Genomic DNA, 15134 nt, shown 5'->3' with positions numbered 1-15134 from the left:
TAGTGGACAGCAAAGAGGGTTACCTCTGATTACAAGAGGATCTGTACCAGATGGGCCAATGGGCTGAGAAGTGGCAGATGGAGTTTAATTCAGATAAATGCGAGGTGCTGCATTTTGGGAAAGCAATGCTTAGCAGGACTTGTACACTTAATGGTGAGGTCCTAAGGAGTGTTGCTGAACAAAGAGACCTTGGAGTGCAGGTTCACAGCTCCTTGAAAGTGGAGTCGCAGGTAGATAGGATAGTGAAGAAGGCGTTTGGTAGGCTTTCCTTTATTGGTCAGAGTATTGACTACAGGAGTTGGGAGGTCATGTTGCGGCTGTACAGGACATTGGTTAGGCCACTGTTGGAATATTGTGTGCAGTTCTGGTCTCCTTCCTATTGGAAAGATGTTGGGAAACTTGAAAAGATTTAAAAGGATGTTGCCAGGGTTGGAGGATCTGAGCTACAGGGAGCGGCTGAACAGGCTGGGGCTGTTTCCCTGGAGCGTCGGTGGCTGAGGGGTGACCTTATAGAGGTTTACAAAATTATGAGGGGTATGGATAGGATAAATAGGCAAAGTCTTTTCCCTGGAGTCGGGGAGTCCAGAACTAGAGGGCATAGGTTTAGGGTGAGAGGGGAAAGATATAGAAGAGACCTAAGGGGCAACTTTTTCACGCAGAGGGTGGTAGGTGTATGGAATGAGCTGCCAGAGGATGTGGTGGAGGCTGGTTCAATTGCAACATTTAGGAGGCATTTGGATGGGTATATGAATAGGAAGGGTTTGGAGGGATATGGGCTGGGTGCTGGCACGTGGGACTAGATTGGGTTGGGATATCTGGTCGGCATGGACGGGTTGGACCGAAGGGTCTGTTTCCATGCTGTACATCTCTATGACCCTATGACTGATGGAGAGTTTGTTTCAAAAATAGTTATTGCATGTCTTTGAAATCTGTCCGTTATTTTAACTGATATTTAAATCTTCTGGATCCCTTGTTCAAGAAGGGGAGTAGGGATAATCCTAGTAACTATAGGCCAGTGAGTCTCACTTCTGTTGTGGGCAAAGTCTTAGAGAGAATTGTAAGGGATAGGATTTATGCACATCTGGATAAGAATGATGTGATCAAGGATAGTCAGCATGGTTTTGTGAAGGGCAGGTCGTGCCTCACAAACCTTATTGAATTCTTTGAGAAGGTGACTAAGGAGGTAGATGAGGGGAAAGCGGTAGATGTGGTATATATGGATTTTAGTAATGCGTTTGATAAGGTCCCCCATGGTAGGCTACTGCAGAAAATACAGAGATATGGCATTGAGGGTGAGTTGGAGGTTTGGATTAGGAATTGGCTCACTGGAAGAAGACAGAGGGTAGTAGTTGATGGCAAAGGTTCATCTTGGAGTGCCGTCACTAGCGGTGTTCCGCAAGGATCTGTTTTGGGACCATTGCTGTTTGTCATTTTTATAAATGACCTGGAGGAAGGGTTAGAAGGTTGGGTGAGCAAGTTTGCGGATGATACGAAAGTCGGAGGAGTTGTAGACAGTGAGGAAGGATATGGCAGGTTACAGCGGGATATAGAGAAGCTGCAGAGCTGGGCAGAAAGGTGGCAAATGGAGTTCAATGTAGCTAAGTGTGAAGTGATTCACTTTGGTAAGAGTAATAAAAAGATGGATTACTGGGCTAATGGTAGACTACTTGGTAGTGTGGAAGAGCAGAGGGATCTTGGTGTCCATGTACATAGATCTCTGAAAGTTGCCACCCAGGTAAATAGTGCAGTGAAGAAGGCATATGGCGTACTGGCTTTTATTGGTAGAGGAATTGAGTTCCGGAGTCCTGAGGTCATGCTGCAGTTGTATAAGACTCTGGTGCGGCCGCATCTGGAATATTGTGTGCAGTTTTGGTCGCCATACTATAGGAAGGATGTGGAGGCACTGGAACGGGTGCAGAGGAAGTTTACCAGGATGTTGCCTGGTATGGTAGGAAGATCCTATGAGGAAAGGCTGAGGCACTTGGGGTTGTTTTCTTTGGAGAAAAGAAGGTTTAGGGGTGATTTGATAGAGGTGTACAAGATGATTAGGGGGTTAGATAGGGTTGACAGTGAGAACCTTTTTCCACGTATGGAGTCAGCTATTACAAGGGGGCATAGCTTTAAATTAAGGGGGGGTAGATATAGGACTGATGTTAGGGGTAGGTTCTTCACTCAGCGAGTCGTAAGATCATGGAATGCCCTGCCAGTAGCAGTAGTGGACTCTCCCTCTTTATGGGTATTTAAGCGGGCATTGGATAGGTATATGGAGGATAGTGGGTTAGTGTAGGTTAGGTGGGCTTTGATCGGCGCAACATCGAGGGCCGAAGGGCCTGTACTGCGCTGTATTGTTCTATGTTCTATGTTCTATGGATATATTTAAATTAAAAGCATTTATTTTGCTTTTCTAAGCATTCCGCATGTTATTTTCCTTGGGCTTCCAGGACAGTTAAATCTATAATTCAATGAATGCCAATAATTTTTTTTTACGTTTTGTAATAAGCCTAAATTCTTCATTGTGAAATGAGCGAGTGAACAATATAATCAGAATGTGATCCCCTTGCCTAACAACGCCATGGGAGAGGTAATGGCCTCTGGTATTATCACTGGACTGTTAATCCACTAATTCAAGTAACATTCTAGGAATTTGGGTTCCAATCCCACCACAACAAATGGTGGAATTTTAATTCCGTAAAAATCTGGAACTAACAGTCTAATGATAATTGTGAATCCATTGTTGATTATTGGAAAAACCCATTTGTATCACTAATGCCCTTTAGGGAAGGAAACTGCCATCCTTACCTGGTCTGGCCTACAAGGCAGAGATCTGGGATAAAAGGTTCTTTTTCGGAATGGCAGCTAGTGACAATTGGTGTCCTGCAAGGTTCAGTGTTGGGACCGCAGTAGTTCATTTTAACATGTTAATAATAAAGGGACTGGGGACATTCTGGCAAAGTTTGTCGATGATGCAAAGTTAGGTGGACAGGAAGGTAGTGCTGAGGAGGTGGGGAGGCTGCAGAAAGATTTAGACAGTTTAGGAGAGTGGTCCAAGAAATGGCTGATGAAATTCAATGTGAGCAAATGTGAGGTTTTGCACTTCGGGGGAAAAAAATACAGAAACGGACTATTTTCTAAGCGGTGAGAAAATTCCTAAAGCCAAAGTACAAAGGGATCTGGGAGTGCTAGTCCAGGATTCTCTAAAGGTTGATTTGCAGGTTGAGTCTGTGGTTAAGAAAGCAAATGTAATGTTGTCATTTATCTCAAGAGAGTTGGAATGTAAAAGCAGTAACGTGCTTCTGAGAGTTAGGCCCCATTTAGAATACTGTATCCAGTTTTGGGCCCCACACCTCAGGAAGGACAAACTGGCACTGGAGCCTGTCCAGTAGAGATTCACACGGATGATCCCTGGAATGATAGGCCTAACATTCAATGAACGGCTGAGGATCCTGGGATTGTATTCATTAGATTTTAGAAGAAGATCTAATAGAAACTTACAAGATAATGCGTTGCTTAGGGTGGACAGTTAGGAATTTGTTTCCGTCAGGCAGGGATACTAGGACCCATGGGCACAGCCTTACAATTAGAGGGGATCGATTTTAAAAAGGAAATGAGGAGGCATTTCTTCAGCCAGAGAGTGGTGGGCCTGTGGAATTCATTGCCATGGAGCGCAGTGGAGGCCGGGATGTTAAATGTCTTTAAGGCAGAGATTGATAAATTCTTAATCTCACAAGGAATTAAGGGATACTGGGAGAGTGCGGGTAGGTGGCATTGAAATGCCCATCAGCCATGATTGAATGGCAGAGTGGACTCGATGGGCCGAATGGCCTTACTTCCACTCCTTTGTCTTATGGTCTTACATGTGACTCCAGGCCACCAGCAATGTGGTTGACTCTTAACTGTTCTCTGGGATGAGCAATAAAGGCTGGGCTAACCAACAACATTCTCCTCCATGAAGGAGTAGAAGGCAAAAAAGCATATTGTGAAAGGTTAACCACCAACTTTTAAGATGAGTCACACAATTTATTAAGTCTCCGTATCTGCTCTGCATCTCCTTCCTTGAAATGGATAGTTGTGGTATAGCAGCCAGCAGTGGAGCTGGAACAATGGAATGCTATGGCTAAAGCTAGCCTACCAATACAGGCTTGGAATTTGAATCTGACATTGTACCATTGAAAGTGATGAGGTACTCTTCTTTTTTCTCCATTCAAAGTGAATTCTCTGTTTGATGTACCTACTTTCATTTTTACTATAACTGGCTAAACTGCTCCAATTATTTTCTTCTCTGTTTTTAACTTGCAGGTATTATATCCAGCCTCAGTGGGTCTATGATAGTGTTAATACTAAAACACTTCTTCCTGTAGAAGCTTATTTTCTGGGAGTAATCTTACCACCTCACCTGTCCCCATTTGTGGAGGAGAAAGAAGGAGACTACATTCCACCAGAGAAACTCAAACTTTTGGCCATTCAGAGAGGCGAGAGCACGTGTAAGCTGGCTGATTCGTTAATTTGTATTTAGTTTATTTCCAAATGCACATATTCTCCCTGAACACTACTCTAATTTATCCTGATTTGCAAGCTTAAGGGGATCAGGAGTTTGAGGTACAAAATTTTTAGACATCAATTTCTGTTTAATAGATTTATGATTTACAAAAATATAAAACTTCATAAGTTGGGGAAAAAATGGTCTAAATTGGTTGACTTGCAAAACTGAAAGCAGTCTTGTCGATAATGCTTGCTCATTTTAAATGACTTTATGCAACTCTTTCATAATGGGCATGAATTGATGTAAATACCTTCAAAAGGTTTTACCAGTTGTATTACATACTTGACCTGTACCTCAGTCTTATTGATATATTCATGCTTCTCAATACAGTGCCATTCTCCATCTTTCAAAAGTACTATTAACATCACTCCAACACTACCTCAACAAAAAAAAAATCAAAGTTGGTTCTTCTGTCCTTGCAAAGATTCCTGACATATTCACATCCATTGGTTTGTCTTTTGTTTTTATTCATTCTGGGAATATGGCCATCATAGGCTGGGCTGGACCCACCATAATTCCCTAAAGTGGGGAGTTGACTGTTTGAACCGCTGCAGTGTTTGAGGTATGGGGGTGAGCACAGTACTGTTAGGAAGGCAGTTCTAGGATTTTAACCCAACAACAGTGAACAAACAGCAATATAGTTCTAAATCAGGATGGTAATTAGTTTAGAGAGGAACATGCAGGTAATGATGGTCCCATGCATCTGCTGTGTCTTGGTGTTAGAAGTTGTGTGTTGGAGGAGCCTGATGTATTGCTGCATTGCATCCATTAGGTGGTATGCTATCTGCCATTGTGCATTGGTGGGTGAAGGAAGTGAATGTTGAAGGCATTGGAGTGTCTGTCATATGGTTTTCTTTTTCGTGAATTGTAATATGTTTTGAGTGTTGTAACAAGCAGTATAAATAAAGGGGACGCAGTAGATGTAATATACTTTAATTTTCAAAGAATTTGATAAGGTACTGCATATAGGGCTACTTAAGGTAAGGCTATTGTTGACTGTGGTAGAGGATTGGCCAACTAATAGATTTGGGATAAGGCAAACATTTTCACAATGGCAACCAGTTAATCAGTGCTGGGGCCACAGTTATTTACAATTGATTAATGTCTTGGTTGAGCAAAGTGAATGTATTATCGCCAAGTTTGCAAATTTCACAAAAATAGGTGAAAGGACAAGTGATTAGGAAGACAGTATGCATTATGAACAAAAGTTCAGGCAATAGGGAGGGCAAATGACATTTGCCTTGATTTCAAAGGAAACACAGTACCTGTGTCATGCTAAAATTATGCTAGTTGACACAACATCTAGAATACTGTGAAGCCCGAACTAAGGAAAGGTATGCTGGCATTGATTAGATTAATTGCCTACAGTATGGAAACATGCCCTTCAGCCCAACAAGTCCTCACCGACCATCTGAAAAGTAACCCACGCAGACCCATTCCCCAACCTTTATATTTACTCATGTACCTAACACTATTGACAAGTTAGCATGGCCAATTCACCTGACCTGCATATCTTTGGATTTGGTGGGAGGAAACCAGAGCAACCGGAGAAAACTCAAGCAGACACTGGAAGAAAGTGCAAACTCCACACAGTCTCACCCGAGGCCAGAATCAAACCAGGTCCCTGGTACTATGAGGCTGCAGTGCTAACCACTGAGCCACCGTGCCACCAACTTGGAGGTAGTCCAGAGAATATTCACCAGATTGATCCTGTGCATGACGGAGGTGTGGAGTTTCTTGTGAGGAGAGGTTGAATAGGTTGTGCCTGTATTAAGGAAAATGAGATGTGACCTTATTGAAACACATTAGATTCTTACGGGCTAGACAGGGTAGTTGTAGAGAGGTTGTTTCCCCTTGTGGCAGAGTTTAGGACCAGAGAGTATAATTGTAGTGTAAGAGGGTGCACCCATTTAAGTCATATCTAACAAATTATTTGAGTTGTCAGTCTATGGAATTCTTTACTATAGAGGGCTGTAGGGGCTAGGACATGATTACTTTTACTGCTTTGATAGATTTTTTAAAAATTAGTGAGGCAATCAAGGAGAAAAGGCAGAAAAATATACTTGAGGATTATCAGATCAGCAGTGTTCTCACTGAATTTAGAGCACACTCAGTGGCCAAATAGCCAACTTCTGGTTTTGTCTTATGGAGCTGCACCTGTCCAGAACATTCAATCTCACACCTGACTTGTGTTTGTAGGTGGTAGATAGGTACTAGTTAACTGTGTAACTCCAAGCCTCTCACCTGCATTAGCTGTAGTATTGTATATCTGGTCTAGTTAAGTTCTGATCGTGATGTTTATAGTTGGGAAACCTATTTCCTTTCATCCCCATAATGCCCCAGGGTATCTGTATTCCTTTTGTTCTGGGCACTTCAGCATTTTCAGACTTCACTTGCTGCACCATTGCCTGTCACTCTTTCAAAGGCTTTAAGCTATGGAATTCCTTACATCCCTGTTCCTCTCTGCCTCTCTATCCCACTTTCTTCCTGTAAAATGCTCCATAAAACTAAGCTTTTGCCCATCTGATCTAATATCTCCTTATGTAGTTTGGTGTCATATTTTCTTTTAGAACGGTCCTATAGAGCACTTTGCGATATTCTATTACATACAAATGCAAGTTGTTAATGCCTACCTTGCACTTTCTGATCTCAATGTTAAATTCCACCTGATTAAAAACATCTGAACATAAGAACAGGAATGGGCTTTCAGCCCTTCACACCTGTTCCACCATTCAGTGAGATAATGGTTGATGTGTGGCCTAATTCCATAAATCTGCCTTTGGTCCATGTTCCCTTGATACGTTTTGCTTTACAAAAATTTATCCATCTTGGATTGAAAATTAACAGCATCTGTCAATATCATGCTGTGTCCAATTAAGAATGGAGTAATTGAAGTTAATGAAAGTAAAGTATAAAGGTTGGTAATTCAGTAATTGAAATTTTGAGGGAAAAGTTGCAGTTGGAGGAGAAAAGTGAGACATTATTTAAAAATACAATTAAAATCTACTCCAAGTGCAAATAACATTGAAATCAAAAAGACAAAGAACTATTTTTAAAAATGTTTAACTTTACCCAAGATGATTATGAAACTTGTTAGTGCTACTGATACCCATGACCCCCTTAAAAGACAAATGTCAGCCATGTTTTTTGAAAAGCTGACTTAAGCTTCCTCCCCTTTATGAGCATTGATAGGGGGATCCGGTTTCACCATGTCTCTTTTTATGCAATTTGTTTTGAGTGGTCACTGTTATCATACAACTTGCATGTATCATGGTTTTTATCATAGATGAAAGCCAAAATGAATCCGAAGAGGATGAACAGGATGATGAGTCTGAGGATGAAGAAGATGAGGATATGGATGAAACTGAAAAGCAAGATGAAGAAATGCTGAAGAAAATGGAGGCTGAGAAGGTGAAAAACAAAGTGAGTTCCAATAGAAGGAGCCTTTTGATTTAAATACGTGTAAGATTCAGTCTTTTGTTATGACATAATACTTACACTTTGAAAATTAAACTCCAGCCTGTGGAACTCCTGATTTCAACCATGGCAAATTAGAGACTTCGATTTGGGGGTGGGCCTGTTTAATTCACATAGCCCTATTTTCAGATGTCAGCTGTTACAGTGCATAAGTATTCCAAGGTTCATATCACCCTACAGTCCATGCACACATTGAGCAATGGTGCTCCTGCAAAATCAGGAAAGGCGTACCACTCCCAAGTGGGGCTAGGTGAGTTAAGATTTCCTCCTCCAAACCTACATCTGCTTATGAGCGGTTTCAGTTACTTGATTGTCACAGATTTTTTTGCCATATCTGTCTGGACCAGATGAGAGGTATACACATTACTTGAACCTTCAGTGAATATTCTTTAGTTCTGTGGGCCAAAGGGCCTGTTTCTGTGCTGTACACTTCTTAGAGTCATAGAGATATACAGCATGGAAACAGACCCTTTGATCCAACCCGTCCATACCGACCAGGTATCCCAACCCAATCTAGTCCAACCTGCCAGCACTTAGCCCATATCCCTCCAAACCCTTCCTATTCATATTCCCATCCAAATGCCTCCTAAATGTTGCAATTGTACCAGCCTCCACACTTCCTCTGGCAGCACATTCCATACATGTACCACCCTCAGTGTGGAAATGTTGCCCCGTAGGTCTCTTTTATATCTTTCCCCTCTCACCCTAAACCTATGCCCTCTAGTTCTGGACTCCCTGACCCCAGGGAAAAGACTTTGCCTATTTACCTTATCCATGCTCCTCATAAATTTGTAAACCTCTATAAGGTCACCCGTCAGCCTCCGACGCGCCAGAGAAAACAGCCCCAGCCTGTTCAGCCTCTTCCCCATTGCTCAAATCCTCCAACTCTGGCAACATCCTTATAGATCTTTTCTGAACCCTTTCAAGTTTCCCAACATCTTTCCGATAGGAAGAAGACCAGAATTGCACTCAATATTCCATCAGTGGCCTAACCAACCAGGTATCCCAACCCAATCTAGTCCAACCTGCCAGCACTCAGCCCATATCCCTCCAAACCCTTCCTATTCATATACCCATCCAAACGCCTCCTAAATTTTGCAATTGTACCAGCCTCCACCACTTCCTCTGGCAGCACATTCCATACATGTACCACCCTCTGTGTGGAAATGTTGCCCCGTGACCTCCCAACTCCTGTACTCAATACTCTGACCAATAAAGGAAAGCATACCAAACGCCTTCTTCACTATCCTATATACCTGCAACTCCACTTTCAAGGAGCTGTGAACCTGCACTCCAAGGTCTCTTTGTTCATCAACACTCCCTAGGACCTTACCATTAAGTGAATAAGTCCTGCTAAGATTTGCTTTCCCAAAATGCAGCACCTCACATTTATCTGAATTAAATCTGCCACTTCTCAGCCCATTGGCCCATCTGCTCCAGATCCTGTTGTAATCTGAGGTAACCCTTTTCGCTGTCCTCTACACCTCCAATTTTGGTGTCATCTGCAGACTTACTAACTGTGCCTCTTATGCTCACATCCAAATCATTTATATAAACGACAAAACGTAGAGGACCCAGCACTGATCCTTGCTGCACTCCACTGGTCACAGGCCTCCAGTCTGAGAAACAACCCACCAGCACCACCCTCTGTCTTCTACCTTTGAGCCTGTTCTGCATCCAAATGGCTAGTTCTCCCTGTACTCCGTGAGATCTAACCTTGCCAACCAGTCTCGCATGGGGAACCTTTTCGAATGCCTTACTGAAGTCCATATAGATCACATCTACTGCTCTGCCCTCATCAATTCTCTTTGTTACTTCCTCATAAAACTCCATCAAGTTTGTGAGACATGATTTACCACGCACAAAGCCACGTTGATTATCCCTAATCAGTCCTTGTCTTTCCAAATATATGTACATATAGGATCCCCTCCCACAACTTGCCCACCACCAACCTCAGGCTCACTAGTTTTTAGTTCCCTGGCTTGTCCTTACCACCCTTCTTAAACAGTGGCTTAACTGGACCATGACATAGAATATAGAACAGCAGTCATATAGCAGAACGTAAATAGTGTTAGGAAGGAATTTCTTACTGTTTTGGAACAGTCGTGTTCCTTAAGTTTTTTTTTGCAGAGAATTTTCAACTATATAATTAGACATTTTGGTATCTCCTGCAAATTGAGTTTTTTTCCCCAAAAGTATAAAAAGCCTAATTGTAGCAAGTTGAGCGTTGACTTCTAACATGCATCTTTGTCATAAACAGACAGTCAAATACACCCAAGTGCTTTGAGAAAAAATACTGCTACAATTCAAGTGGAAGATTGTTTTGCTGTAGCTGCAAAATTGGTGTACTTGCATGTTTCAGCATCTTCATAAGAATACTCAGGAAGAGATTAGCTGTTCGTTGACTACTTATGAACCCACAAGTTAATCCGTTTGGTTGTATTTCTTGAGTCACTGATTTTACGGATGTTTCCACAGCAACTGAATGTGGAAGTAACTGCAGGAGCAGTCAAGCTGGAAAACAAAACAGAAGCATCCCAACGAGAACAAGCCGAAGAGAAGCGCCTAGCTATCATGATGATGAAGAAAAAAGAGAAGTATTTGTACAACAAAATTATGTTTGGCAAGAAGAGAAAAGTTCGTGAGGTTTGTATTTTCATCAGTTTTTATTTCTACAGTGTGAAATGCTGTGTGGTCTTAAGTACTTGAGTACTAAATAAGATATGACAATATACAAGTCTTTAAGATTTTCTTAAAGGGTCTAACTAAGACTGGAAACATCATTCTCATTTCTTCACAGATCTTGGTGGGAGCAAAATTGTTACCCAAAAACTAGTAATTGAATTTATTGCAAGTGTTGAGGGCTAACGAGGGGTGGCCTTAAATGATAAGATCTTTTTTGTTGGTTCAGTCCTTAAGTCTAGATATTATTACCCAGTGAAAGGGGCACCAGGAATAAGGTGAGGCAAAGAAAAACCTCAGTATTATGGAAGGGAGGTTCATAAAGCTGTACCACATTTTGTAAGTAAGGAGCTAAATCTTTGAAAGTGTAAGATGAAAATGTTACAATAGAGCGAGTGAGTGCAAGCCAAAATTAAAGGATCAGTTTAACTGACTGGCTCCGTACCAAGACTGAACTAAAATGGAAATGCACTGTAAGTCTCTTTTTCTTTCAAGGCTGAATAGCTTGTTTTCCTCATTTGCATTGCTTGCAGGCTTGAATGTCTTCCTTGTTTACATTGACTGGAGCACATTATGGTTTTAGCATACAAAATAATTGGAACCAAAAATCTGACCTTATTGAGTAGGCCAGTCAAAACCACAAGTCTTCTCAACGATGAATTTGAGTTGCAACTTTTAACTCATTTCCTATTTAAGTTCAGTTGAGTATTTAATCCTGCATGTGTACTAGATGCTGTTTGGCCCTCATGTAACCATTTGTGACACACTACCTGAAGTTTACTTTTGCTTAAAAGAAAGGCTTTATGTCTTTATATGAGGGAAAAAAAGCATATGCCCACATTTTTATTGGAAATAATTGAAATTCTTATAATTCTTAAACTATAAGGGGACCAACTAGTGGGAATAAAACAGTCTTTCATATTCACGATGTTCAGTTCGCATTCCTTTTCTTCCCTGTCCCTCCGCTTCAAAACGTGACTTTTATAAGGTTGACTGATAGCTGGGGAGAAACAGACTGACATTTGCTTTCTATAGGATAATACCCAGTCTCCTACCAGCATAAATGTAGGAATATATGGTAGGTACAAAACAGAAAGAAACCATTCAGCACCAGGCAATGCAGCAATGTTTATTCTGTACTCAGTCCCTCCAATCTTGTCTCTCATCCTCTAAATTCAGCATTTTAAGCATTTATTCCACTTTTGTCAAGTTTTCCCTTAAACATGTATATACTGGTCATTTCAAGCACTTCCTGTGAGAACAATTTCCATATTCTTCCACTCTTGGTTGAAGAAGTTTGTTAATATCCTGTTGGGATTTCTTGGTGACTGTCTTATGAGATAAGAAAAGCCTGGAAAAACTGAGCAGGTCAGGCAGCATCTGTGTAGAACAAGCTCAATGTTTTTGTATTTAAAAAAGCAATTTGTACTGTTCTGGTCAGGAAATTTAATGGCAACCCAGGAAATTAACTTAATTTCTAGATTGTGAAGTGAAATTCCTGTTTTCCTTTTGCTAGCTACCATTGTTTAAAATTTGAAGACTTGTATTTTAACACTATTGTTACTCTATCCAACCTTTATTTTTAATCTCTCTCTCCAGCAAAACAAGTTGGCAGCTAAGAGGAAGGCTCATGACGATGTACTTAAAGCTGAGAGAAAGAAGAACAAAAAAGTTAAATTCCAGTAAAATACAGAGGAGCATTGCATATTTGAGATTTTAAACCAAATTTGCAAAAGTTTGTCGATACAGATTCTGTGAATAGTCATCGGCTATGAGATACCCTTCTTTCACTGAGGCAGTTTCATTGTGTCCTGGATTTTGAAGGTTGCTATCTAGAAAGAACTCTCTGTAAAAAGTAATTTAAGACTTTTCTACAAGAGTACTTGTAAAGTGTAAGATTAAAATGTTGTCCTCACAGGACATGTCTTATGTTTGCCTGTTTGTCAATTTCTCATCCTATTGAATCAACTTCTATTTTTAAAATCCAGGAATGCCACTTTGGCATTATAAATGTGTTGTAAGCAGAAAATGTTGACCTGAAATATCTAATGCCTTTGTGCAGTTTAAACTTGAATTGATGAATGGGGAAAGCCAAAATTGGAATCCGATGTAGTTTGACAATTGCAGATGGAATCTTGTGGAAATTGTGGATGGGAAGGCCCACCATGTTATGTTCCATACACTACCTTGTGGGGCGCAGTAGCAGGTCTTTTTCCAGGATGAAGACCCCTGGTATGACACCCGCGATGATCTTTAATAGAATAGAGATAAGGATGATTGATTGCATGTGGAGGAGACACATGAATTTGGTATTGGCTTTCACCTCCCCTCCCTGACAACCAATGAAGTGCCATATCCCTCAGGCATTGAATTCTTTGAACTAGGCATTTCCCTTACTCCTGAGTTTGCTTGTTGTGCTCCCTGGATGGCAAACGCCCCGTGCATTCCTCACCCCGCCCCAACCTTTACAAGAAAAGCAGCTGTTATCACAATTGGTACTGAATTAATATCTGCTTTGGCAGGATGAGGCTCTAACTGGGAATGAATTGCCTGTTTAGCCTATATTGGCAGCGGGACAGGGAGACTGTCCAGCATAGAATTAATCAGGCTGTAGGTGGCCCGATTCTCACCCATCAACCTCTCCACCTGATTAAATTCTATTCACTGCCACAGGTCAGATTACAAAATTCCTCTCAATGTGTGATCTGACAGTTGCTGTACACTTTTTATATTGTAAATTTGTTTTTTCTATCGTCATCACTTTGAGGTTTCTGGTTGTCTCATTTTAATTTGAACACTTTGTCATTTAGTGACACTTAATTAAGAACTAGCTAGCCAAATGAATGAATTTGTCACCATTTAAGATTAAACAAAGTATATAAAGCAACCTGCCTACTTGTTTTATTTCACTGTGTAACTAAGGTTGGCTGGTCAGTTTTAAGGAGTTCTTTCCAGAATGTTGACCAGTATGCAGTATTTTTTCAAACATGAGGTTTTTTTGTTCTCATCGAGGTAGGTAATAGCACCAGAGAATGGAACATTTTTTATATTTTAAGTACTTCGTGTCAGCAGTAACACTTTCAATTGTGTCATCACCACTCTATCCTTAATGCTTTTTTCTGAATGTTTTTCATTCCTTCCACTGTTTTTCCAATTGATCGAAGATTAGCATTTTGGATTGGTTTGTGTTGTGACTACCCCTGGTTATTTGGCCTTGTGTCCAACTGGAAGTGAAGCCTTCTAGACATAACTGAAAGATTCCAAGAGAATACTTATGCCTAATGTAGAGAATGAGCTTTAAGAATTAAACATTGACTTGAGATTTGTATTTGAATTGCACTGTCAATTGATATGTGTTTGCGTTTCTCATTAGTCTGATTGTACAAGTGGCCATCTGATGCCAGAGTTTTTAAACTGGCTTCAGATATAAATATTTTAATTTTATGATATTTGGTTTCTCTACTGCTTAAAGGAGCACCCTTTCATGCCATTGTCAGAAAACCCTGGTTTTCACTGAAGTTTAGAGGATTGGAAGATACTCGTATAAAAAAAAATCAAATTCTGACCAGGCTAAACACTCTGAATGCAGTGGTGATGAATACCCTGACTGGAGGCTGCTACAATTATAACAGTTAAAAGGCATCTGGATTAGGAAAGGTTTAGAGAGATATGGGCCAAGTGCTGGCAAATGGGAGTAGATTAGGTTTGGGTTTCTGGTTGGTATGGACCAGTTGGACCAAAGGGTATGATGTCTGTGCTGTACATCTATGACAGTAGGGTGTGGCCAAAGCAAGGAGCTGTGATCTCTGGATATGGAGTAAGCCATTTCAGACTGAGAAGAAATTTACTAAAAGTGGTGAACTCGCACCTGGAGTGGCCTATTCCTGTTCAGAGTTTTATTATTTCTAGCTGCTTAGATTACATTTATTTACACATTGAGATCATGGCTTTGATTTGTTTCTTCTCCCCCCCCCCCCCAGCTCCATTTAGAAATGGAAAATCCCAGTTGATGCCTCCAAATTCTACTTAAGTCTTGCAAATTACAATGAATAAGATCTGTCTACATTTTTGGACATTGTTGAAGAGGGGAAAGAATTATCAAATTCTTAAATAGTTTATTCTGGTTACACGAAAACAGGTTTCTTCCAAATACGCTCATCTAGTTAATTTCTGCAGTCACCACTTCCTCCTTACTTTCTGTTCTGTCAACCAAAAGAGGCTGTTCGTGAACAATTTAACAATCAAGGTCCTCTTTCTATTCAATCCTTAATGTATGTATTTGGCTGTGTGTGTGGAGGAAGTAATGCTTCAGTGTGCTGTCACCTTCTGTAGTGTGCAAAATGCAAATCCCTGCAATACCTTTTATAGAGAAGAAAGCATTTGATGAACCATGTGTTCCACTAAGCAATTGCTTTGAAATATCTTCCGATACAGC

The 15134-nt window shown here is 40.8% G+C and overlaps 1 protein-coding gene across 1 annotated transcript in view; it reads left to right on the top strand.

Moving 5' to 3' along the window:
* Positions 1–13586, top strand: part of pes (pescadillo) — a 53834-nt gene extending 40248 nt beyond the window's left edge. The window contains exons 12-15 of the mRNA XM_072588084.1: positions 4297–4481; positions 7827–7963; positions 10496–10663; positions 12299–13586. Coding sequence (XP_072444185.1) covers positions 4297–4481; positions 7827–7963; positions 10496–10663; positions 12299–12385 — 577 coding nt within the window. The 3' untranslated portion in view covers positions 12386–13586. The remainder of the gene's footprint in view (positions 1–4296; positions 4482–7826; positions 7964–10495; positions 10664–12298) is intronic.
* The last annotated feature ends 1548 nt before the right edge of the window (positions 13587–15134 follow it).

Source organism: Chiloscyllium punctatum, chromosome 17 (genome assembly GCF_047496795.1).
Source record: "Chiloscyllium punctatum isolate Juve2018m chromosome 17, sChiPun1.3, whole genome shotgun sequence".
Lineage (NCBI taxonomy): Eukaryota > Metazoa > Chordata > Chondrichthyes > Orectolobiformes > Hemiscylliidae > Chiloscyllium > Chiloscyllium punctatum.
This window is presented reverse-complemented; position numbering and strand designations above follow the sequence as displayed.